At 43.0% G+C, this 24,430-nt stretch overlaps 1 protein-coding gene across 1 annotated transcript; it reads right to left on the reverse strand.

The window, feature by feature from the left end:
• Window positions 1–253: 253 nt before the first annotated feature.
• On the reverse strand, window positions 254–22,986 carry DNAJC8 (DnaJ heat shock protein family (Hsp40) member C8). Its single transcript, XM_040229832.1, has 9 exons — window positions 22,618–22,986; window positions 19,149–19,250; window positions 11,768–11,824; window positions 8,617–8,683; window positions 8,005–8,099; window positions 6,394–6,465; window positions 3,567–3,658; window positions 2,488–2,563; window positions 254–1,071 (listed from the first exon to the last, which is right to left on the reverse strand). Exons 1-9 carry the CDS (start codon window positions 22,693–22,695, stop codon window positions 949–951), a joined length of 762 nt encoding a protein of 253 aa, XP_040085766.1. The 5' UTR covers window positions 22,696–22,986; the 3' UTR covers window positions 254–948.
• Between the last annotated feature and the right edge of the window lie 1,444 nt (window positions 22,987–24,430).

The following is a 24,430-nucleotide window of genomic DNA, read 5'->3' on the forward strand; positions in this document are numbered from 1 at the left end:
CAGTATTTTCATTTCACACAGAAATAACACTGGCAACACCCGCTGAGCGCTATGGTAACTACCTTATATAAGCTGTAGCTAATCCTCCCTAAAGGGGCCAGTGATCTATATTCCCATGTGCAGGTGCAAAAAACTAAGGTTCAGCACGTAAGTGGTCAGAAGCCAGGTCTGTCCAAATCCAAAGCACTCTGCGGCTGGGCCAAGCCCAACAAGAGACCCACCCGTGGAATAATAATACCTGAGCAACAATACATGGGTGGTTAGGGTATAAAAATTTATTACACATACAGAATATTACCACTAACAAATGCAGACAGGCGAGGACACCACGGAATGGGATGGAGCACGGCTAGCTCTTTGGAAAGTGAACAGGTCGGGTGGCTTGGAGCCTCATGCCACACGGGTTGGCCAGTCAGATGGGAAAGCACATGCCGAACTCCAGGGACGTCGGGGCGTCCAGTGACCGCTCTGGGTGTCGGCGGCCTTCCCATCTGATCTGGGGCTTCGAAGGACGCCACACCCAGAAGCAAGGAACTGAAGTGAGGGGGCTTCCTAAGGTGGCCCAGGCTTGTCTCTGAAGTCATGGCAACACCAGTGTCAGCAGTGTGTTTAACTGGATGATTTCCACAAACTACACACGACGCTTCTAACCATCACACTTCAGTGAAGTACAAAACATTAAGTTACAGGCTGTGGGAAGAGAAGGCAGCACCTTCTGGTCCCAGTTGGTCTGGGGGGTAAGAATGGGGGGAGGTTTCTTTTTAAACCGAGCCCCCCATTTCAATGTACAAAAGAATTACTCTGATCGGTATTAAATTGTATTGAAAACAAAATGGACTAAAAAGCAAATACTACTCTATGTTGGGGTGAAAATGGCAGGAAAGAATGAGTCCTTCAAAGCAGGAGGGAGACAGCTGGGGAAGGTTCTGTGGACGTGACCCTTGGCGGTCACTCACGCTGCTCCATTTTTACTTTTGGTGGTCTCAGGAAGGTCCGGTTTTTCTTCTCTTTCTTTCCTTTCGTATTGGCTTGGAAGTTTCGCCAGCTGTCCACGCGACCATCTCGACTTTCCTAAACACAAAAGGGGTCTGAGGTGAGGAAACCAGTTGGAGAAAGGAAGGGCTACACCTGCTCTGCCATACCCCTTGTATGCCAACCTGGCCTGGTCCTCTGGAATAATCACAGTATAACAAAGCAGAGGTTTCCCCCCACTTCCATGGGCCCAAGAAAGAGTCATACCACCCCCAAGAAGGCAGGAGAAGCCACAAGCTGAAAAGGAGGATGAGATGAGTAAAACTGATGACAATGAGGCTATCCTTTGCTGGGGGCCTCTGGCCTAAATATTTAGTGCTACTTCTAATAACGGTGCATGCTGTTTCTAATCCCCACGTGTGGATGCGAGAGTTGGACCATAAAAAAAAGGCCGAGCACGGAAGAACTGATGCTTTCGAATTGTGCTGAAGAGAAGCACCCTTGTGGAGAAAGCTCAAGCTCCAATACTTTGGCCACCTGCGGCAAAGAGCTGACTCACTAGAAAATACCCTGATGCTAGGAAAGGTTGAGGGCAGGAAAAGATGAGGATGACAGAGGATGAGATGGTTAGACAGCATCACCGACTCAATGGACATGAACCTGAGCAAGCTCTGGGAGATAGTGAAGGACACGGAAGCCTGGTGTGCTGCAGTCCATGGGGCTGCAGAGTCAGACACGACTTAGTGACTGAACAACAACATTTCTAACCCTCACAAAAAGCTGCAGTGTGTCATGCCACTTCACAAAGACACCAGGGCTCACAGGCTGTATCCTTTTCTCAAAGCCACCTGTCTGGCCAGCAGTACAGTCACTCTTTCCCCCACACCCTCCTTCTGCCCCTTAAAATTTGGATGGAGATGTGAAACCAGCATAATGGCTGGCTGGCTGTTCTGGGAGGACCACAGGAATCCTCCCCCCTTACAGAGGGGCCTTCTCATTTTTCTCTCTCTGCACACATGTGGTGGGACAGAAACAAAGCCAGCATCTCTGGTTAGCTGATCCCTACCCTGAATCCTAAATGTTAACAGACGATAAGACCAAATGTGGCTCAGTTCAGGAAACCGGGCTGAGCCTCTGAAGGATGAACCAGGATGTCAAAGAGGAATCAAGCCTGAAGTCTCTCTGCAGGCAGGACACCAGGGGTTACAAGAACCTCGGGTTCTACTCACAGACTCTAAGTGGGGCACTGCTCCACGTTTATCCCTAAATTAAATGTGTGAACCACTGTCTTGAGCCCACATGGCAGCTGTGCCTGTCGCACCCCTGCCAACCAGCTCCAGAGCAGAGAGGCGGCTGAGCCAGGACTCGGTCTCCAAAGTCCCTACTCTTCCCCACACGCACCATCTCCCTGACAGTCTGCCCCAGGCAGTCCTGGGACTGCCCAGCAATCAAGTTTCTCAGCTGGGAAGTTTTCTCCCTCTGGAATAAGAGTCCCCCATCACCTTGGAAATTTACCTCAAAATTTTTCTGCCACTCCCTTTCTCGTTTGGCTTTTTCTTGAGCTTCAATCTCTTCCTCCCGCTGTCGCTTCCTAGGAGGAAAACCAAACCACAGGATTTAGATGGCACTTGGAGACTGTGTTAACCATACAAGTTAGGCATCTTCCCCACAGAAGCCAGCATACAAAGTCAGACAACTCCCTAGGGTTCTCCTGGAAAGGGATCAGAGCACTTCACGAATGTCTCATTCTAAAACACGCAGATGAGACCGTGGCTGGGCTGTGGGGCAAAATACAGACACTGGCGTTACAGAGACAGACAGATGAGGTCATCAAAGCGCAGCCAACACTAACCAGAGGTTCTGGGCTCAGACCCTGACAAGGCCATCCTGAGAACCCAGGCCACCTTACTTCCATGAGTGGCCATCACAGCAGCAAAAGTTCTCATTCAAGAGGGTATCTGCACAAAACCCTATCCCCAAACAAGCCACTTCACACAATCCCAACTAACAAAACCTAGTTATCACTGAACACCAATCAATAATACAAAATATGTAAACTAAATTAACCTCAAGATTTTTATTTTTTTTAAATTTTTTTGGTCACATTGCTTGGCTTCTGGGATTTTAGTTCCCTGAACAGGGATCGAACCAAATCCTCAGCAGTGAAAAGCATGGAGTTCTAACCACCGAACCATCAGGGAAGCCCCATCCTCGAGATTTCTGATGAGGAAGACAAATCACATTTTAGGGCAATAAGTACACTGTAAGAGATCACACTGTACAGTACTAAATACTCACCAAAATTGCACCACTATTCACACAAAAGGCTCTGGCCTCAGTAACTGCCTACTTCACTCCAGGAAATCAGGAAGAAAACACACGCACTCTTGATTATAAATGCCCTAAGGACAAACCTATTCAATATTTCCCAGAAGTCAGACAGAATTCCTTACCCTAGTGATTCCAAAGTTTTGCTATTTCAAGTACTTAAATGATGTACTGCAGAGTAATTGCTTCATCAGAAAAATCCCCAAAGACCATCTTGGTTAATCTAGGTATTTAGACATGGCTTAAACAAATATACCAATATATACCTTTCATGCATCTCTTTGGCTTCTCTCTCTTTCCTTTTAATTTCCAGCTCAGCAAAGAGTTTCATTGTCTGTTTGTATACTGCTTGTTTGAACTACAAAAAAAAGAACAAAAGAAAAGTAAATATTTTATCAGCAATTTGAATTAAATATTTTTTGATAGAGCCTAGGACAAAGGCAAATTAGACCAACAAGGAAAAACTGATGCTGGCTCTCTCCTGGGAGATAAATAACACATACGTCTAGGAACTGTTCCACATAAGGATGATACAGAGGAGCTTTGCTCTGGTAAAAAAGCATCAGTGAGGAAAACAAAAGCAACTCAACCTGCTTATCAGAACCATGGAAATTTCAGAGGGCCCTTTCCAACTTGCAAAAATAATCTCCAATTTTTCTTTCTACACATATTTTATAATTAGTCTGAGTAAGGCCACTTGAGGCCTAGCTGTACCACTTGAGGTACAACTAGAGATACGCAGGTGCCATCAAGCAGACTGGTCCCGGAAGTCTCTCGATTGAGGCAGAGCTACTAGCTATCCCCATCTTCACCCCATTATCTCTTCCCCCTTCTTGCACGATCCCTTATCTCAAGGCACATGGCCACCCAGCATAAATGCCTGCATCTCCCAGGCTTCTCTGTAGCTAGCTGTGGCCATGTAACTGAAGTTTCAGCGAATGAGTTGTAAGGAAAAGTGATGCAGCTACTTTCTGGAATGTTCTTGGAGAGAGCGCAGAGCGCACGTCTTCCTTCCTGCCCTCTCCTTCTACCCTGCCGTCCGTGAGGGGTGACCACATCTCCTGGACTGCGAGAATGAAGTCGACACAGTCGGTGGCAGAGCTACAGAAAGGGGTACACCAAGGCCTCAAATCACACAGTCCAGCAGCCATGTTCCCAAAGACAGCTATACTGGGGAGAGAGAGGGCACCGGCTCATTCAAACCACCATCGTTTGGGGTCTCAGTTGTATGCAGTTGAACTTATATTCTGACTCACACATTGACAGAAACATGTAACACAATATCATATTTGTAACACAATATAAACACTTTGTATATTTTCAATATACAAAGAAATATAAAAAAATAACCCATCATGAAGATTTCATAGGGCTTATATCCTAAACTCAAAGACACTAGAGCAACGGGTGATATATGGAGAAAAAGGGAAATAAAGGAATCCTCAAATTACTATCACTTTCTGAATTGTTACCTGCCAGGCAGTGCTCAAGGAAAGCCATGCTGACAAAGTCCAGTCCCTAATAAGGACAATGAAAGAGGCGTTGGAAGCCATATGAATATTTCAATATTTTTAAAAGTTCCTGGATGAACCGTTTCTGGTGAGTTTCACTTTTTTATATTTCTCTGCTTTTCCTGAATTTTCTATCATTAGCATGTGTTCCTTTATGATCGGGGTGGGGGGGCCGGGGAAAAACTACAAAAAAGTTAAGGTTCTTAACAACAGAGAAGGACCAAGGAATACACGTGAGTCTTCACAAAAGACTAAAAAGGATAAAGAGAAGGCAAAGTAGGGCTAAGGAGAAAAAAACTACAATACTGAAATGAAGTAAACCCAAAATTCAGCAGGAAAACTGTTGAAACCCTAACAGTTCTCAAGAAGCAGTGTTACCACACAAAAGAGGGGACCAGCTGCTGATGGAAGGAGCTGATAGGAAGCAGCCCTAGTAGGACAGCTGCCCCTTTGCTAATCTTTTAAGATAAGCGTGTGGGTCAAGTTACTTGACCTAACTTGAGGCAAGATTAAGATGACCTGCCATTTTTCAGGCTAGTGAGGCAATGAGACACAAATATATAAGTAGAATCTCTCTCTTAACCAATCCCCACTGAAGAGCCCACAGGATCGACCGATGCTTGCCATTTCCCTGGAAGCATACTGTTACCTGAAGCACAACGGGTGCCCACAGCTGGGAGACAGCTGTGCGCCCAGGGTCACCGTGGCTGCTCCCCAAGCGGACCATCCCAGCTGCAACTGCACTGTGATTAGGTGACTTAAAACATCACAGAAATGGATGAATGTGGTCATAAAAACAAATGCTTGTTGGTGCGTCTGTTTGCTGGCTCCTCCTGACTGCATGGGCTTTTCTCTAGCTGTGGCGAGCAGGGACCACTCTCAAGCCGCGGTGCACGGCTTCTCACTGGGGTGGCTTCTCTTGCTGCAGAGCACAGGCTTCAGGCCATGCAGGCTTCAGGAGCCCCCGCGCGTGGGCTCCGTAATTGAGGCTTCTGGGCTCTAGAGCTCCAGCCTCAGTAGCTGTGGCACACGTGCTTAGTTACTCCGAGGCCTGTGGGATTTTCCCAGATCAGGGATCGAACCCATGTCTCCTGCACTGGCAGGTGGATTCTTTACCACTGAATCACCAGGGAAGCCCTTGTTGGTTCTTTTAAAACCAAGTGGAATGCTTTAGAAAGAGTCAAACATAAGACTCTAAAAATAACTGCTGTTGAATTCAAGGTACAGGTGAGGTATCTGAAAACAACAATCTAGGATTCTGCTCTTGGTCTGCTTCATAGGTACCTCAGTTTGCAATGTTCTTCAGGAGAAATTAAAAGCAGAAACTATGGACGATGCTTTGAGTGTTTTATAAAGTCAAGTGTGAGCTCCAACAAAGCAGACACATCCTCAAAGGAAAAGCCATAGTCCTCTGTCCCCAAAGAGTTGGATTTTTCAAAAGGCAGAATGAATGTACGTGTTAACATTTTAAGGTAAACTGCTTTCAGCATGCGCGCATCAGTCTTCACACCTCCCTCTCTTTAACCCATCGGCTGTGAAGCATTCACATGAGATGGCGTGGCCTTTCCCATTTCGAACCTACCAGCTCGGGGTCATCCTCCTCCACATTTGTAGGCTTTCCTTCCTTCTTTAATTGCTTTTTTCGCTCTTTCACCTAAAAAGAATTTTTTTCCCATCAAAAAATGAGCACTTAATACTTTGACAATATCCATTAAGCTGCACACATATGATGTGTGCACTTTTCTACAGTTGTAACAAAAAGTCTGCATTGAAAAAAGATAAGCCCCTGCCTCCCATCCAAACCAGCAATGCAATCGAAGAAAACGAGGAACCGGGGTCCTTTCTCCAACCTCATCTAAAATCCAACACACCAGGGGACAAACAGGGGCGCTGTCCCCAACTCACATCCCAGGCCAGATCCAAAGAGTCTTTGACACAGTGAACAGATTATGCATTTATCTTTCAGGGCTTGTGGTTATGTGTTTATAGCAAAGAAAGTAGATCTGTCAAGTTTTAAAGAAGCTACAGAATTTGTGGCATCAAATATGACTGTTTTCTGGCATTTCTACACCTGCATTCTGGGTAACTGTCACCGGGAAACCTCCTTAAACCAACAATTTTCACATCATTTTGGCCACCATTGAGATCCCCCCAGAAAATAAATATATCCATTCACATAAGAATGGCATTTACTCCAATAAATTACCATTCAGTCCAGCAAAACACCAAGTGCCTTCCAAGCTCAGAAAGGCCCTACTGCCACCCTGTGGTCAGACAGCCTAAGAGTGGTGGCTTCTTTACAGGCAAAATACAGAGGAAGGGTAACAATTACAATAATTCGTGGACAAATCGTCAGGTCCTTTCCTGGGTATCTACCAGAATTTGGCCCTCGAATTCCAGCGTCTGACCAACAAGACACAGTTATGGCAGTCTGTCTCTTCTTTTTACTCATTTCCTTCATCTAAACTGGCCTCATCACTATGACTGGTTATACAGTTGTTACAGATACCAAAGCTCTTCAAATAAAAGGTCACATCTATATTCATTCCCAATAGAAACTGCCCTTATAAAACAGCCTAAAGAGTTTTGCCCCAGGTGAAAAATTAAAACAAAGACCTTTGTTAAGATAGCTAGTTAGAAAATAGTTAAGATAGTTTCTTAACACTTCCCACCACTCAGGAGATTTAGGTATTGCAAAAAAATTAAGCCAGCTGTATCTGAATTCATTTCAGGTGAGTCCTTCCCAACCCTGCTATAACACAGACATGTACCTCCTCCTGTTTTTTTTTGTAAAAATGTACTCACATGCCCTTGCCAGACTTTCTCAAGCCCCTGTTTCAGCTCTTTCACAGGGACAAGGATAACAGTCCAGGGCCAAGCAGGGCACGGCTGCTCTAATGTTCCACTCTCAGAACAGGGCACAGGGCCGAGAGGACAGGAAGAGCTTTCCACACACGGGGGTGCTAGGGAAAGAGCTAGGTGCAGCGTCTTGGCCATGCACCCTCAGCGCCAGGAGTGAAGGCCAGCTTCAGGCACACACTGTGCATGACCACAACCACCGCAAAGGAGCGGAGGCCACGGGGCAGTCAGGCCAGGCAGGCGTTGCTATGTCAACAGTAACATTTACCCTCCTGCAGGGTGCCCGAGGCGCACCAATACTTCCTGTAAACACAGCAGCACTATAAATACTTACGGTGTGTTCCACGTATTCTTTTCCTGCCTGAATTACATCCAGGGCCCTCTTCTTTTGTTCCTGATCCAGTAGCAACTTGTAAGCTTTGTCCACAGCTAATGCAAAACATTGAAATTAACTGTTTCTGCAAACACCCTCTCAAAGTCTGAACTCTACTCAGGCAGTGCAAATGGACTTGTGCCATCTAAAAGCATTCCCTACTTTGTTAAGTTATTTACTGTTGTTACACTAATTTAAAAACATACAACTACGGCAATGACTTTCTTTGAGAGCCTTGGAAGAAAATTAAATATACACTCAAGGCTAATTACACCATATCTAGATTTAATTCAGTGATCAAATTCTTCCAATTATTTTTTATGTTCAAAGGAAAAGAAAAACGAGCCTACGCAGCAATAGTCTTTGTTGGCATACACAAGTTTTAACTAAGCAAAGTTAAGGCCTATTTCCAAACAGTAACATTCTGCTTTGAATGACAACTATTCTGAAAACCACAGCTTCTTCATGACCAGAAGACAAAACTACAACATTCTTTTCTTGATCCAGGACTAGGAACACTTAGTCCTTAGCATTGACACAATGTTACTCACAAGCAGGTAAATTTACAAATACCTTCAAAAGCCTTTTGTGCTCTGTCAGCATCATCTTGATTTTTGTCAGGATGCACCAGTATGGATAACTGTAATCAGAGAAAAGTTAGTTTTTCAGTAAGAGGAACTTTTAGTAACTCTTCACCTGCACTGCACCTCTCTACAACCAAAAGCTCTAAGATACTAGGGCAAAAACTGTTAGCCAGAAGCTTTTTTTTAAATTAATAAATGTCATAAAATGCCCAGAGGTATTATACTAGTCCTTAATAACATTCAATTATCCACAGGTAAATGCACACAGGTGGAAAACAGCTAGTTGAGAACAAATATCAGCCTGGCATCATGAAGGTGCTCTGGTAATTTGGGTGAGGGAAGGGAAAAATGAAAAGTACCAAGTTCCTTTTATGTTTCTTATATGGAGCACTAGAGAGGGTTAAACAGGTCTGAGGTATCTCTTTCCTGAAAGAATTTCTAATATGAAGCAGTAGCTCTCAGTTCCGGCTGTGCTTGAAACTTGTGAACATTTTTAGGAATACAGAGGTCTACTTTCCAGCCTGAGACCTTCTGAATGAGTCACTGGCATCTGTACTTTTTAAATCTCTTTTAAATCTCTACTAGACTGTGTATCACAGACTTCCCAGGTGGCTCAGTGATAAAAGAATCTGCCTGCCAATGCAGCAGACGCAAAAGATGTGGGTTCCTTCCCTGGGTCAGGAAGATCCCCTGGAGTAGGAAACGGCAACCCACTCCAGTATTCTTGCCTGGAAAATTCCACGGGCAGGGCAGCCTGGCAGGCTATAGTCTACAGGGTGGCAGAGAGTCAGGCATGGCTGAGCAAAGCACAGCAACAGACTGGGTATCAGATGATATTATACAAAGGAACTGGTGTTAATTTGTTAGGTGTGACAGGCAGTTATGCAAGAAAATGTCCTTTTGGGGAGGGGATCTATGTATACTTATGGCTGATTCACATTTTTGTACAGCAGAAACACAACACTGTAAAGCAATTATACTCCAATTAAAAAAGAAAAAAGAAAATGTCCTCTTTCGCTTTGGTGGGATAACTGCTTCAGCATTTAGGTGTTAAGTATCACGGTGTCTGTAATTTACAATTCAGCCAAAAATACAGCTACTGAAGGAAACTATGCACACATGGTGAATATATGGGCTCTCATTGTTTTATTCTTTCTCTTTAAAATAGAATTAAAACTTCTTATGACTATGAAATTAAAAACAAAACCCTCCACAAGTGACCCTTTCAAACAGCCAGGGTTAACCACTGACCTGTCACTGACAGACAGAAACAGCCTGAACACAGGGATTGCACTGGGATGAAAGCAAGTGGGCATCTAATTCTAAGCCCAGCACTACTGGAGCCAGAATCCTGGGTTCCAATTCCAGCTGCAATCACCAACTAGCTGTGAGACCTTGAGCAGTTCATTTACTCCACCTCAGTTTCCTCCTCTGTAAGTGGGACAATACTATATACCTTTAGATCACTGGATTGTTGTAAAGATGAAATGAGATAATGCAAGTAAAGAACTTAGCGTACCAATACACATAAACAATAGCACATAAAGAAGACCTATTCTAACTGCTTATGCGTGTAACCTCATTCAAATCCTTATTAACAATCCGCAGGTAGTCATTAGTGTTACATGAATTTTCCAAATGAGGTTAACAGGGCACAGAAAAGTTGAAAGTAACTTGCCAGAGCTCACAGTGCTTGTAAGAGGTACAGCCAAGACTGAAACTCAAGTCAGACAGCTCCAGCACAGACTCTTAACAATTAGGGCCTATTAACGACTAAATAAAAAATCTGAGTTCTTTGTATTGTTACATAAATAGTCTAAAGTTTTGACTATGAATTTGAATAAATGCTTATTTAACTGGGGAAAACTGCTAATGTACTACACTAGAAAACTAGAAATTTTAGAAAAAGAGGCAAACGCTGAACATAAGCGCAGAGTAGAACTCAGGAACCAAAAAAAGCTATCAAGTTATATCATGGGAAATGACTGGGTAGGCAAAGATTAAAAACACCTTGGCTTAATAATAGATCTGAAGACAATTATGAGTCAGCAATGGAAAGGCAATGACTGTATTGAAAAACCAATCACAGGGACTCCCTGGTGGTCCAATGGTTAAGACTCTATGCTTCTACAGCAGGGGGTGCAAGTTTGATCCTTGGTGGGGGAACTAAGATCCTGCATCCTTCACAGTGTAACCAAAAAAACTTTTTAAAATAAAGTACATAAAAGATGTAAGTTGAAGAAAAAAGAAATTTTAAAGGCATGAAATATAAAGAAATTTTAATTTCCAAAGACATTAGAGGGAGTATGATTACTCAGCTCATAGAGGAAAAGGGTGGGAGTTACTCAGCTGTCAAAATTGGACTGAAAGTCAAAGTGTTAGTCGCTCAGTTGTGTTTGACTCTTTGTGACCCGATGGACTGTAGAACGCCCAGCTCTTCTGTCCATGGGATTCTCCAGGCAAGAACACTGGAGTGGGTAGCCATTCCCTTCTCCAGGGGATCTTTCCAACCCAGGGATCGAACCCTCCTACGTTGCAGGCAGATTCTTTACCGTCTGATCCAACAGAGAAGCCCCAGACTGGAAGGGTATTTTAAAAGGCTACTATAAACTCTACAGCCTGAGTTACTGAATATTCGAAAGAGCAATAATCAGAGGTCTTGGATCTCCTTTCTGAGAGAACTTTCTGAAAGCACTCTTTATATTAAATCAGGTATCTTTTGAGTATTCATATAGGTTCACAAAAGATAGAATTATTGAGGAATGGGATCTTAAAAGTAAATCACTACTGTGAATCATTTAACATGTTCTCTCCTAGAAGCCAGGGGATTTGGTAAGTACTGTACAATATGACGCCGTGAAAGCTTTCTACCCTACCTTGTACTTCCCCCTCTTAATTAAGGGGCTGGAGAGATTCTATTTGGATGTAAAATTCATCCTATTCATAGGTAAGCTATGATCATTCAATTATTTAAGATTAAGTCACTGTAATTTTTTTTAAGAATTACAAAATTTAAGGAAAAAAAAAAAAGTTAAAAGTTCACCCAAAAGTTGTTTAACAGTAAGTCCGAAGAAAATCACGTGCTCAACACATTTTCAAAAGGCTCAAACTCTACGTATTACAGGAATACAGTACCATACCTGCCGAAACCTCTTTTTTATTTCTTCATCTGTCACTTCAGGATCTATCTGAAGAACCTGGAAGAATCAAAATCAAAACTGTAAAAGAGATTAAAAGAATTTATAGATTTAAGAGATGCCCAATAATTACAATTGGCATCTAACAGATGTCAGCATTCTAGAACAGTTCTAAAAAATGTTCAAGAAACAGAAATGAGTAAACCTGTAACACAGTAACAGCTATAGTGTTTCAGGGTTCTCGATTAATTCAGTGGTTACTTTCACTCCATCAGAAAAATAATAAATTACCCTACAACCAGTACATGCTTCTAGACCACGAGAAAAATGTTGCCTCCTCCTTCATTCACTCCTTTTCACTAAGTAGAGCACCCACCCTCTACTTATCTTTGCAAATGTGGAGAAAGTATAGCAACTCAACAAGGAAATAATTAGGCTGGCTACCTGTTTGTTTTTCTTAAATGAGGAAAAACTGTTGATTTTCAAATAAAGCACCCCCCAATAAGACTACCTGATTTTTTTTTTAACAACAGTAAAAGATGTTTATCAGTTTTCACAATCAACTAAATAAAAGGTAATTACAACTGCAAGCCATAATGTTAACATTTATAAAATCATTACATACAATTTGGAGGCTTAAGTAGAGTGATATGGTAAGTGGAGATACACATACTTGCACACGTGTTCATCCGTCCAGGCAGTCTGTCTTTTGGTTGGTGCATTTAATCCATTTACATTTAAGGCAATTATCAATATGTATGATCATATGACCATTTTCTAAATCGTTTGGGGTTTATTTTGTGTAGGTCTTTTCCTTCTCTTGTGTTTCCTGCCTAGAGAAGTTCCTTTAGCATCTGTTGTAAAGCTGGTTTAGTGCTGCTGAATTCTCTTTACTTTTGAGTGTTTGGAAAGCTTTTGATTTCTCTGTCAAATCTGAACAAGAGTCTTGCCAGGTAGCATATTCTTGGTTGGAAGTTCTTCCCTTTCATCACTTTAAATATATCCTGATTTTTCACCTCAATTCAGAAACGCAACTTGGCTCCATGTTAAAATTTACACAGCTCAATGGTTCTCAACCCAGAGTGGAAACCTGAGACCAGTGCCTGGGGCTCACTCTGGGAAACTCTGATTCCAGCTCAGCAGAACTAGCGTACAGCAAAATGGCAGGGACATCTGTTATTTTTTGCACAATATGGTTTAAAAACAAATTTTATCATTCTTCTCCAACCCTGGGTATCCTGGTGTTGACATTTCTCATCAAGGATTCTGATCCCACCACCACAACATAGATTCATTCAAACATTTACACAGTAGCTACTACCAGCTGAACATGCTGCTATACCCTTAGAAATGCAAAGATAAATAAGGGAAAACATTTTTTAAATTACCATAAATACAGTTTTTTTAAAGAAGGGTTCATTCTAAGAAATACAATTAAACCAGATGATTTCACAGTTTACTCCATAGATTCAACATAGCATCTATTTATTTACTTAGTATTCAAGGCGTAAGGAAGGGCAGAGGGTGAGAAGGTCTGTTGGAAATTCAGAAGAGCAGGCCCCACATCAGTGTGACTGAATCAGAATCAAGAGTTCAACAAGATCCCCAGGTGATCTGAATCATACATATTACAGCTTGAGATTCCTGGTTAGGAAAGATGGCAGAGGTCAGAAATAAGCGTGTTTGAGGTTTAACAGAACTGATGGTCAGTCACTAAAGGGGATAAAGAGAAAAAAAGATCTCGAAATGAAAAATACATACCAAAGAAGTCAAAACTGAAAAATAATCTGCAAAACTTAGTCAGATGCTTACAGGGTCTCAGAAAAACTTGACAACAAGTAATGTCAAGATTTATAGCAAGCTGTCCAAACATTCAAACAGCCCACCTATAGCAGCAGAGTTATTGGTAGGCAAGGAAGCTGAATGACCCCTATATTCAAGAGACTTCTGAAGGTTACTACAAGAGCATACCCATTCTCAAATATCAGGCATACAACTGGGGATGAGGGAAAAGGAAAATCTTTAAAACAAAAGACTTTTCAAGAATGAGTGTGCCCCACCATACCACCCCAAGGGAGAAAGGAATTGGGGGTGGGGGGAGTTACTCAAAAGGAAAAATGCAGCTAAATAAGATTTTCAGACAAAGGGAGATAACTGCACACACACAAATATTTAGAGAACCCTACCTTTCCTGGTTCTGAAAAAAAAGAATGCATTGGAGCAAACAAATGGAAGTCCAGCACACCCAAAAAGGTGTTCAGACAAATGTGAAAGGATAGAAATCATCCCGCCTTCACACACACACAAAAAAAGCCTCAATAAAGCTACAGTCTAGAACCAATCATGCCAAATGTATTTCATAAACCTTGACTGGTTCCCTGGTTAAAAACTAAAATAGTTATAACCGAGGGTTTTGGGGTTTTTTTTAGGACAATTAGAGTTATTTCAGTGTGGACTCTATGCCCGATGATGTTTACTGAACTGCAGTAATGTGGTCTTTCCTAGGTGCGGCAATGGTGTTGTGGTTACGTGGAAACGTGTTCTTGTTTGGAGAAGAGGCATGCTAAGATACCTAGGCATGAAGCATCAATGTCTACAGCTTCCTTTCAGATGACTTGGCAAAAATGAAGAGGGTATATATAAATATAGGGCTTCCCAGTCACTCAGTGGTAAAGAATCCACCTGCCAATGCAGGAGACACAGGTTCAATCCCTGGGTTGAGAAGATTCCTGGAGAACGAAATGGCAACCCACTCCAGTATTCCTGCCTGGGAAATCCCATGGACAGAGAAGCCTGGTGGGCTACAATCCACAGGGTCACAAAAGAGGTGGACATGATTCAGCAACTAAACAACAACAAAAATGTATAAATATACACATACCCACACACACACGCCAAAAGTTATTTTTCCAAGACTCAGATCATACATACACTGATCACTGCAACATGTATTCACTGAGTGCCTTCAAAGTTAGCTTATCCAACTCCTTTCCTATCTTTAAGCATTGGCGGTGCCATATGTAGCCATGAAACACAGTAGAGACAACAGGCCTATACCAGCCCAAACCTCTTTGAAGCCAGTTTATACATTCAATACAAATTATAAGCAATGCGGATTGCTAGATACTGTGCTCACTACTGTTCTCTTGGAATTTAAGGTCCACAAAGGAAGGAACAGACAAGTCACAAGTAATTCTTACCAAAATGATAAATACTATGTCAATCAGTATGACTCTAAGGAAGCACACAGGCCTGTTCAGACTCTTGGAAGATTTTTCTGAGCTCCTACCATGTCTCAGGCTTTGGGGATGCCGCAAAGAAAAATCCACAGTCTTGGACCTCAGAGAGTGAATAAATCATCACACAGAAATGAAAATGCTTGACTGTGGCATTTACATCAATATAATTTTCTGAATTCAAACAAAGTGCAATTGTCACCTTTAGGATCTTCTGCTTGAAAGAGAAATCCAGTCTTAGGTCATATCTGAACTCTCTGACCTGTGAATAATGTGCAAGTTCCAGAGTCCTGTGAGACAAATATCTTTCTTTCCAAAGTGCCAAACAAGATAAACAGAAAACAAAAGTCTGTGGTGCTGCCTTCTGGGGCTTTAAAGTTAAACAGAAAAAAGGAACATGAAGAAGGCAGGACTGAGGAGGAGCACAGATTCATCTAAGCTTATGAAAGGAAGTGGGGGAGGAAACATTCTTAGAATGCATAAGAGAAGGATGCTCGAATAATAGCTGAAGGTTAGAAATATGTCCCAATAGGGAGCTGGACTGAGGGCAGGAGGTGGGGGGGGGGGAATGCCCTGCGGATTAGAATTCCTGTAATAAGACCCCTCAGCGTCCCTCTTCTACCTGCTGCTCAATAAAATGGTACATAGGACGACTACTCACATTTCAATTTACAGCCAATAGGACAGCTATTATGACATCACTTCTTACCAGGAAAAGACCAGTCTGCTTACTTCTGGAGAAAAGTCTGATTCATTTAGATGTCTACAGTTGTTGCATGAAGAAACAGAAGTATTTCCCTAAATTGAAGATTTTTTTCTAAATGGAAGAGTTTTTTTTTTCTTCCTCAACAGAAAGATTTCCTAAATTTCTAGGAATACCTAATCCTGATCTAGGGCCAAAAGTCAACTTTACAAGAAGACAATGAGGGTGGAGGGTGGATGAATTAGGAATTTGGGATTAACAGATACACACTTCTATATATAAAACAGATAAACAACAAGGACCTACTACTATACAGCACAGGGAACTATATTCAATACCTTGTAATAAGCTATAATGGAAAAGAATCTGAAAAAGAATATTTACACACACACACACACACACGCACGACTGAATCACCTTGCCATACACCTGAAACCGGCACAGCGCTGCATGTCACCTACACTTCAATTTAAAAAGACGACGACAGTGACATCCACGCTATCCAGTGGCCAGCGTACTTGTAAAAAAAGAGAAAAGGCAAAAGTTCTAATGGACGGTCATGGAGTCCTACAGACTTAAACACCACCTTGCACCTCCTCAAGTGTGCCAACCTTACCGTATTCTTTACACACTCACACACACTTCCTACAACTAGGACAGGAGCTGTGGAGCAGTAAGTTCCACTACTGGCAGGAGAGCAAAATCCCAGCATGCACCCTAGTCCCAACAGTGTTACTACTCCTCATCAATCACATCTCCACGGAAAACACGAATTATCTCAACGAATAAAGGGGTAAGCTATACAGTCAAGCGATCCCCTTTCACAGTATACACTATCTCAATTTAAAATACAACAGAATGGATATATCGTCAAATGCTTTTATCACCTTTCAAATATATCATCTTCCCCTCTGCCCTCCCCAAAATCATAACTAAATGATTAATGATCAGTTAAGTTAAGCTTAATTAATGATTAGTTATGATTAAGTTTCAGCTTTTTCATTTTCTTCTCTTTCAAATATGTTAAGTGGGGGACCAGGTAAAGTAGACATCCACTTCGGGTAGGAAGTCAAGATGGCCAAAGCAGAGCGTCAGAGTCTATCTGGGACAAAGAAGACAAGAACCCCAGGAGGAGTGTCAGCCAGTCACGTGGCGCTGGAACCCAAACTGGGTGAGAAGAGCATCCATAGAACGGTAGCTCGACGGGAAGTGCCAAAGTGGGTTGAAGAGGGCATCTCTATGGACAGGCAGCCTGCCCCATGGTGTCAGAGCCTAAGCAGGGTGAGACTGCCAACATGGATGGGCATAGAGTGCAGAAGCCCAACAAGGACATCTCCGTGAAACCCAAGCCTGGCATGGGGTGTGCAAGCCGAGGCACCATGAGGTGGGTGTCCACGGGGGAGGGCATCAAAGTAACAGAGCAGCCCAACTGGGACCAGGAGCCCAAGTATTACTGGCACAAAGAGCTGGAACATGAGCAGAGTGAAGAGGACCTCCACGCAGGGAGTGACCTGGAGTATGAAGTCAGAACCCAAGAAAGGTGATGAGCGTGTTCCCAGAGGAAGGTAGCCTAACACGGGGTGTCAAAGCCAGAGCAGGACAGGAAGGATTCCTGCCTGGTGGGGTCGATGCCGGACCCAAGAAGGATGAAGACAGCTCCCAGTGGCTGGAGGGCAGAGCCAGGTGGGACCCACACCCACAGCACGCGTGACCTGGCAGTGGAGTTGAGAGTTCAGAGGTGGGGAGAGGGGTTTCTGCATAGTAAGGCAACCTGTGGTTGGTGTGAGCGTGAAGCAGGGAGAGGAGGGCATTCACATGAGGGAAGGGATGGGAGATCAGATTCATACAGGGGGATCAATTAAGTAAACCTATCTATTAGAGACAGTGGGAGGGCCTTGGTTAAGAATTTGCCTTGCAATGCAGGGAACAAGGGTTTGACCCCTGATCAGGGAACTAAGTTCCCACAGGCCAAGAACGACTAAGCCTGCGTGCCACAACTACCAAGCTTGTGTGGCACAGCTAGGGAGCCCACGCAACGCAACCAAATACTCCATACAACGCAGTGAAGATCCTGTGTGCCACAACGAAGACCCGAGGCAGCCAAATGCATAAATAAAATACCAATACTTTAAAAAATAAAGATAACAGGAGCCAGACTGCTATCAGAGAAGGGAACGATGAACATTGGAAGAAAAATGTCCTAGAATAAACCCTGTGTTGTTGGGTTGAACTTTTATGTAATACCTGTATGTGTGTGCACACACACAGACACACACACGCCTTAGCCTTATCTACCAACAGGGCCTGGGAGTAATGGCAATGGCAACAGGTATGCTCAGCACCCAAATCTTGACTTCTAAAATTCATTCCTCATTAAAAGGAATTCAAGAGATCCTCAAAGAAATGGTTAATTCAAGGCTGGGTTCAGAGAAGTACAAGAGTGCCTATGAATCAAACAATGATTAAAAAAAAAAAAAAAGACAAGCGCTGGCTTGAAAGTAACCTGCTAGTCAAATCTGGGATATCTGAGCATCAGAATAAATAATACTGAATCATAACCCACTTGAATAAAATAGGAAACCCCAGGTCTACACTGACAAATGACTAAACTGAAACCTTGACAAGGACAGTACGTTCACACATTCTCAAAGTGTCCCTAGCAAGGGGAAAAAAGTTAATTTCATAAGCAAACCTAGCAGGCACTTCTTTAAGAGATCAACTTAACATCATTAGTAATAGGCTAAATCAACATCACGTTCCACTTTACAGGTGACAGAGAGAATGCAGTGTCACTTCTGTGCTATTCTTGTCAACATTGCATAAACTGAATCTAACGAGAAGCCACTGTGACAAGAAGTCTGCACACTTTGTTGAAGAATAGTCCCCAACTCACAGCTAGAGAAAGACCCCTTGCAGCAATGAAGACCCAGTGCAACCAAGTAAATAAGTAATACTTTTTTAAAAAATCTAGACTTCAAATTAAAAAAATTTTTTTTTAATAAACAGGTGTTTTCTTAGATGGAATTATACATGACTATTCTTGCTGTTTGTTTATTTCTAATTTTTATAAGAAACATGAATTACTTTTACCATCAGGAAATGTTTGAAGTTATAAAACTAAGGAAATTCAAAAGTGTACATCCCTGTCTATAATTATATGATCATTTTTTGCTTGTTATTTTATTGTGGTGAAACAGGAAAGTTTTAACAAATAAATTAAATCAAAGACCCTAAATTTACCAAGGCTAGCTATTCCATCACACCTGAAAATAAATCTATATATATCTGGGTCACTAAAAGATGACAGCAAGCTCTTCTCACAATAAAGCCACCCAAGTTCAATTCCAACTATGCATAGTACCAATTAGGTATGTGTTTGAAGTAAGTCTGCCCACAGCTAGGTAAAATTCTTTACTGCAGGCCATGTTAACATCAGACAGCTCACCTCAAACGGGTTCAAGTTGAAGTAGGAAGAACCAGGGCGAGTCAATCTTTCAATCTGATTTTTGGACGTTAGAACTGAATCTCTCTTCTCTATTTGCTTCACCTAAAATAAAGGGAATAAAAACCTCATTAGTAAAGCCCAGTAATGAACTATAAATTGTCATCTCAACAAGTAACTTACCGACATGGTCAGCAAATATTTATTGGTGTGTCTACATGTTCAAGGTACTTTGCTAAACACTTTAGGAATAATTACAACAGCTACCAATTACTGACTTAATATAATGTGAAATTACAAAAACTTTACAGGTATTTATTCCTCTCAACAATCCCTTATGGTAGGTACCACCATTATCCACATTTTTCAGATAACAAACCTGACTTGTAACCACTCAACTTTTTTGTAACCACTCAGATTTTTGCCCAATCACTCAAGTTATATACCAGAATTTTAACCCCAACAGTCTGACTCCAGAGCAGGGAGGAAGAAGATTCAAAAATAAATATGTCACAGCTATTACCGTCAAAGAGTTTCTACTCTAACGATGGAAGATGTACTTGTGAATGTTCAAACTTAATTCACAACTTTTTAAGAAAGGAAAAATACAAGTACACTGAAATAGACACTAAAAAAAATACACCTAAAAAGTATGTGGGAGGGAGCAAATAACTCTACCTTTCTAACTCTAATAGAAAAATCCCTGACTTGAACACAATACCAAGGAGAACAAGCACCAGGCTAGCCCCAGAAAAACATCCTTGGTGCCACTGTCAGAACTGAAATTTTAGTTGGAATGAACCTCTGGCATACTATCTTTATTTCTATGGCCAAAACAGAGTTGGAAAGGATTTCAATAACAGGAAAAGCTACTCCTTCTCAGCACCTTCCCTCTTAACTCCTGTAAAACAGCACGCCACTCCCCACCTTCCACCATACTCTTTTTCCCAGTCTCATTTTTCCTGATAGCACTTACCACTACCTAACACTATATTGTACATCTGTTCATTATTCAGCCTTCTCTATAAGATGAAAGCCCTATGAAGACCGGATTCTTCTTTCTGCTGTCAACTACCATTTCTCCAAGGAGCTAAACAATACAGGATGAAGTGCATATCAGGTGTTCAATAAACATTAGTTGAATGATGATTAAATGGTCCGCCTTTAGACATTTTCTCTCATTAAACAAACCATGCCAGTGAATATGTAGATTAAAAAAAAAAAAAAGGTGTCTGCAGGGCAAGCTCTAGCACTGCTGGAGTTTCCTAAGAGATATGGCTCATTTCATTGGGGCCACAAAAGGGAAAATCAGACACCCATGATGTTTGTACAGTACCTAATATGAAACCCATAGCCCATGAGCATATAACTCATTTCATGAAAACCGTTCTGTTCATAATCACGGGTAGCTAAGATGAGAGCAAACTACAGCAAAACAGTCATAAGTCATTGCCCCCAGGAGAAAATATTCCGTCCCCCCCCCCCACACACACACAAAAAAAACAGTCATCTGTGAGCAGTTACATCTACTCGCAAATGAAATTGACATTAAAATTTAAACAAACCAGGATTGCTTTAAAAAAAAAAAAAACTAAGAAATTAAAACAAGTTCCCCTATAACTGTTCAGTACTCATCATTGTTAGTCTCTCAGTCGTGTCTGACTCTTTGCAATCCCATGGACTGTAGCCCGCCAGGCTCCTCTGTCCATGGAATTCTTCAGGCAAGAATATTGGAGAGTAGCCGTTCTCTTCTCCAGGGACCGTCCCTGCCCAGGGTTCAAACCCCAGTCTTCCGTATAACCAGCAGATTCTGGGCAGATTCTTTACCATCTGAGCCACCAGAAAACACTGGTACCAGCAAATTAACACTTCAAAGTGAATGAGACATTTTGAAAGTAGACTATAAATGGATGTACTATGTTGTTTTAAAATGTATTATTTCGGAGAAACTACTATGTAACAAAAGTGAAGTGGCTCAGTCCTGTCGGACTCCATGGTGTAGCCTGCCAGGCTCCTCCATCCATGGGATTTTCCGAGCAAGAATACTGGAGTGGGTTGCCACTTCCTTCTCCAGGAGATCTTCCCAACTCAGGGATGGAACCCGGGTCTCCCGCACTGCAGTAAGACTCTTTACAGTCTGAGCCACTGCTGCTACTGCTGCTAAGACGCTTCAGCCGTGTCCGACTCTGTGCAACCCCACAGACGGCAGCCCACCAGGCCCCCGGGTCCCTGGGATTCTCCAGGCAAGAACACTGGAGTGGGTTGCCATTTCCTTCTCCAATGCAGGAAAGTGAAAAGCGAGAGTTAAGTCGCTCAGTCGTGTCCGACTCTTAGCGACCCCATGGACTGCAGCCTACCAGGCACCTCCGCCCATGGGATTTTCCAGGGAAGAGTACTGGAGTGGGTTGCCATTGCCTTCTCCGTCCGAGCCACTAGGGAAGCCCAACTACGTAGCAAGCACTGTTACAAATACCAGAGATAAAAGGTGAATGTAACACGGTGCTTAACTCTGAATACATCACAGCCAGGTGGCGAGCAACTCCATTCCTCAAATCCACACCAAGCTAAAGAAGTTCACATCCAGCCTTGTTTTTAACTTTTACAAAATAGCTTCTTCTTTATATTTTATGAAGTTTTCTTTTAACCCTCATTAAAACTCGTTTTAATAATAAACTTCGTTCTACAAACGTGAAAATTGATTAGCAAAATCAATGGCTTGAAAGAACTGTCACAGTCACGTTAACAGCCATGCAAAAATCCAATCCGAGGTCCTATGACTCCAAGAGCCATCCTTTTCTTTCATTTATTCATTCATCCACTCATTCATTCATCCACTCAACAAATATTCACTGAGTAACTACTACGCAGTACCCGATGGAGATGAGACAGTAAATGAGGCTCAAACCAAACTTACTTCGGTCCTAACATGATACCAAACTATTATCTGCTCTAAGACCCTGAACAAATTATTTCACCTCCCTAAACCTCAGGTATGTCATCTGTAAAATGGAGACAGTGCCTAGAAGGCATGATGCACAATGCCTAGCGTTCTCGAATGTCAGAAATAACTACTACTAAAACTCACTACAGAGGACTAAGAGGAGAGAGTGCTTCCGTTTTGAATACAATCGGGGACCAAGCCGTTTAACCCGCCTCCAGGTAGACCCACTCTCCCAGCCGCAGAAAGCACCCGACTACGCGAACTTGGGGAACTCTGCGCGCGCCCAAGCACTTCGTTGGCCAAACTCGACGCCTCCCCGCAGACGTCAGACCCCCGCCCCTTTTTAGTTTTGCAGGGGATCCCCCCTGCAGTATCAGGAGGAGACGCACACACACGTCCCCCACCTCCCAAAAGGCCAGACAGGAGGGGCCGCCCAACGGTCCAGGCCAGGAGGATCCCTGCCTTCTCCCACTGGGAGGATAGCCCCGGGCGGGGTCGCCCCGGTGCCGCCATTCCTCACTCCGTGTTTACCTCACTGTAGAAGGTCATAAATGCTTCCTCCGTGCTGCCGCCTCCACCCGAAGCCCCGCTCTCTCCTGGAGCCGCCATTTCCCCGGCCCAGCGACCACGTGACTCTTCTGCGCAGGCGCCACCTCACGTGATTCTTACAGGCCCGCCTCTCTAACCCCGTCTCTTTCCTTGCGTCTCTTAAAGGAGTCGCCGCCCAGCCAGATACCTTTAAATAAACTTTTAAAATGGGATTCCCCAGGTGGCGATAGTGGTAAAGAACCCACCAGCAATGCAGGAGACACAATGAGACAGGGGTTCGATCCCTGGGTTGAGAAGATCCTCTGGAGGAAGGCCTGGCAACCCACTCCAGCATGCTTGCCTGGAGAATCCCATGGACAGAGGAGCCTGGCAGCGTACAGTTACGAAGAGTACAATACGACTGAGGCTACAGCTCATACGGTCGCAAAGAGTCGGAGACTGAAGTGATTTAGCACGCATGCACAGATGCCATACAGTTAACCATTTTAAAGTGAACAAGTCAGTGGTCTTTAGTATATTCCCAGTATTGTGTAATCACTACCTCTGTCTAGTTTCAAAACAGTTGCATCTCCCCAAAAGGACACTTAGTACCTAATAAGCAGTTTCTTCCCATACTTGCCAATGTCTCTGTGGACTTACTTATGCTGGATGTTTCATGTAAATGCAGTCATACAACATGTGACCTTTTGTGTCTGGCTTCTTTCACTTAGCATGTTTCCCTGGTTCTTTCAAAATATAGCATACATCATTACTTCATCACTTTTATGGCTGAATAGTATTCCATCATATGTGTATCCCACAATTCGTTTATTCACTTGTCAGTTGATGGACATTTGGGTTGTTTCTATCTTTTGGCTATTGTAAAATGGTTCTGCTATGAAGGTGTGAGTACCAGTTTTCTACTGGGGGGAGGTATGTACCTAGAAATGAAATTGCTGCTGCTGCTGCTGCTAAGTCACTTCAGTGGTGTTCGACTCTGTGCAACCCCATAGACGGCAGCCCACAAGGCTGCCCCATCCCTGGGATTCTCCAGGCAAGAACACTGGAGTGGGTTGCCATTTCCTTCTTGAATGCATGAAAGTGAAAAGTGAAAGTGAAGTCGCTCAGTCGTGTCCGACCCTTAGCAACCCCATGGACTGCAGCCCACCAGGCTCCTCCGCCCATGGGATTTTCCAGGCAAGAGTACTGGAGTGGGGTGCCATTGCCTTCTCCCTGAAATTGCCGAGTCATATAATTCTATACTTAACCTTTTGAGTAACTGCCAAGCTATTTTTCGAAGTGGCTGAACCATTTTACAATCCCACTAGCAATGCAGGAGGGTTACAATTTATCCACATCCTCACCAATGCTTGTTGTTTTCCATTTTTTAAAATTGTAGCCACCCTAATGCCCCTATGGATCTTTTGCACAAACTCACCAAGACCTTCCACTGGATGCCCACCCAGGAGATAACCAAAAAACATTATCTGAGAACCAGAAGCAGAGTTTCTGAAACAGATGCTGTGCTGTGTGCTTAGTCACTTAGTCTCATCTGACTCTTTGCAACCCCGTGGACTATAGACCACCGGCCTCGTCTGTCCATGGAGATTCTCCAGGCAAGAATACTGCAGGGGGTTGCCAGACCCTCCTCCAGGGGATCTTCCCAACCCAGGGATCAATGCAGGGATCCTGCATTACAGGTGGACTCTTTACCATCTGAGCCACCAGGGAAGCCCTCTGAAACAGGAATGGCACTGAAGTATCTAGAGACACACACAGTTATTATCACTAAGTAGTGGGCTTACGCGTGATTATT

The sequence above is a fragment of the Oryx dammah genome, unplaced genomic scaffold, assembly GCF_014754425.2.
Source record: "Oryx dammah isolate SB20612 unplaced genomic scaffold, SCBI_Odam_1.1 HiC_scaffold_27, whole genome shotgun sequence".
Taxonomy (NCBI): Eukaryota; Metazoa; Chordata; class Mammalia; order Artiodactyla; family Bovidae; genus Oryx; species Oryx dammah.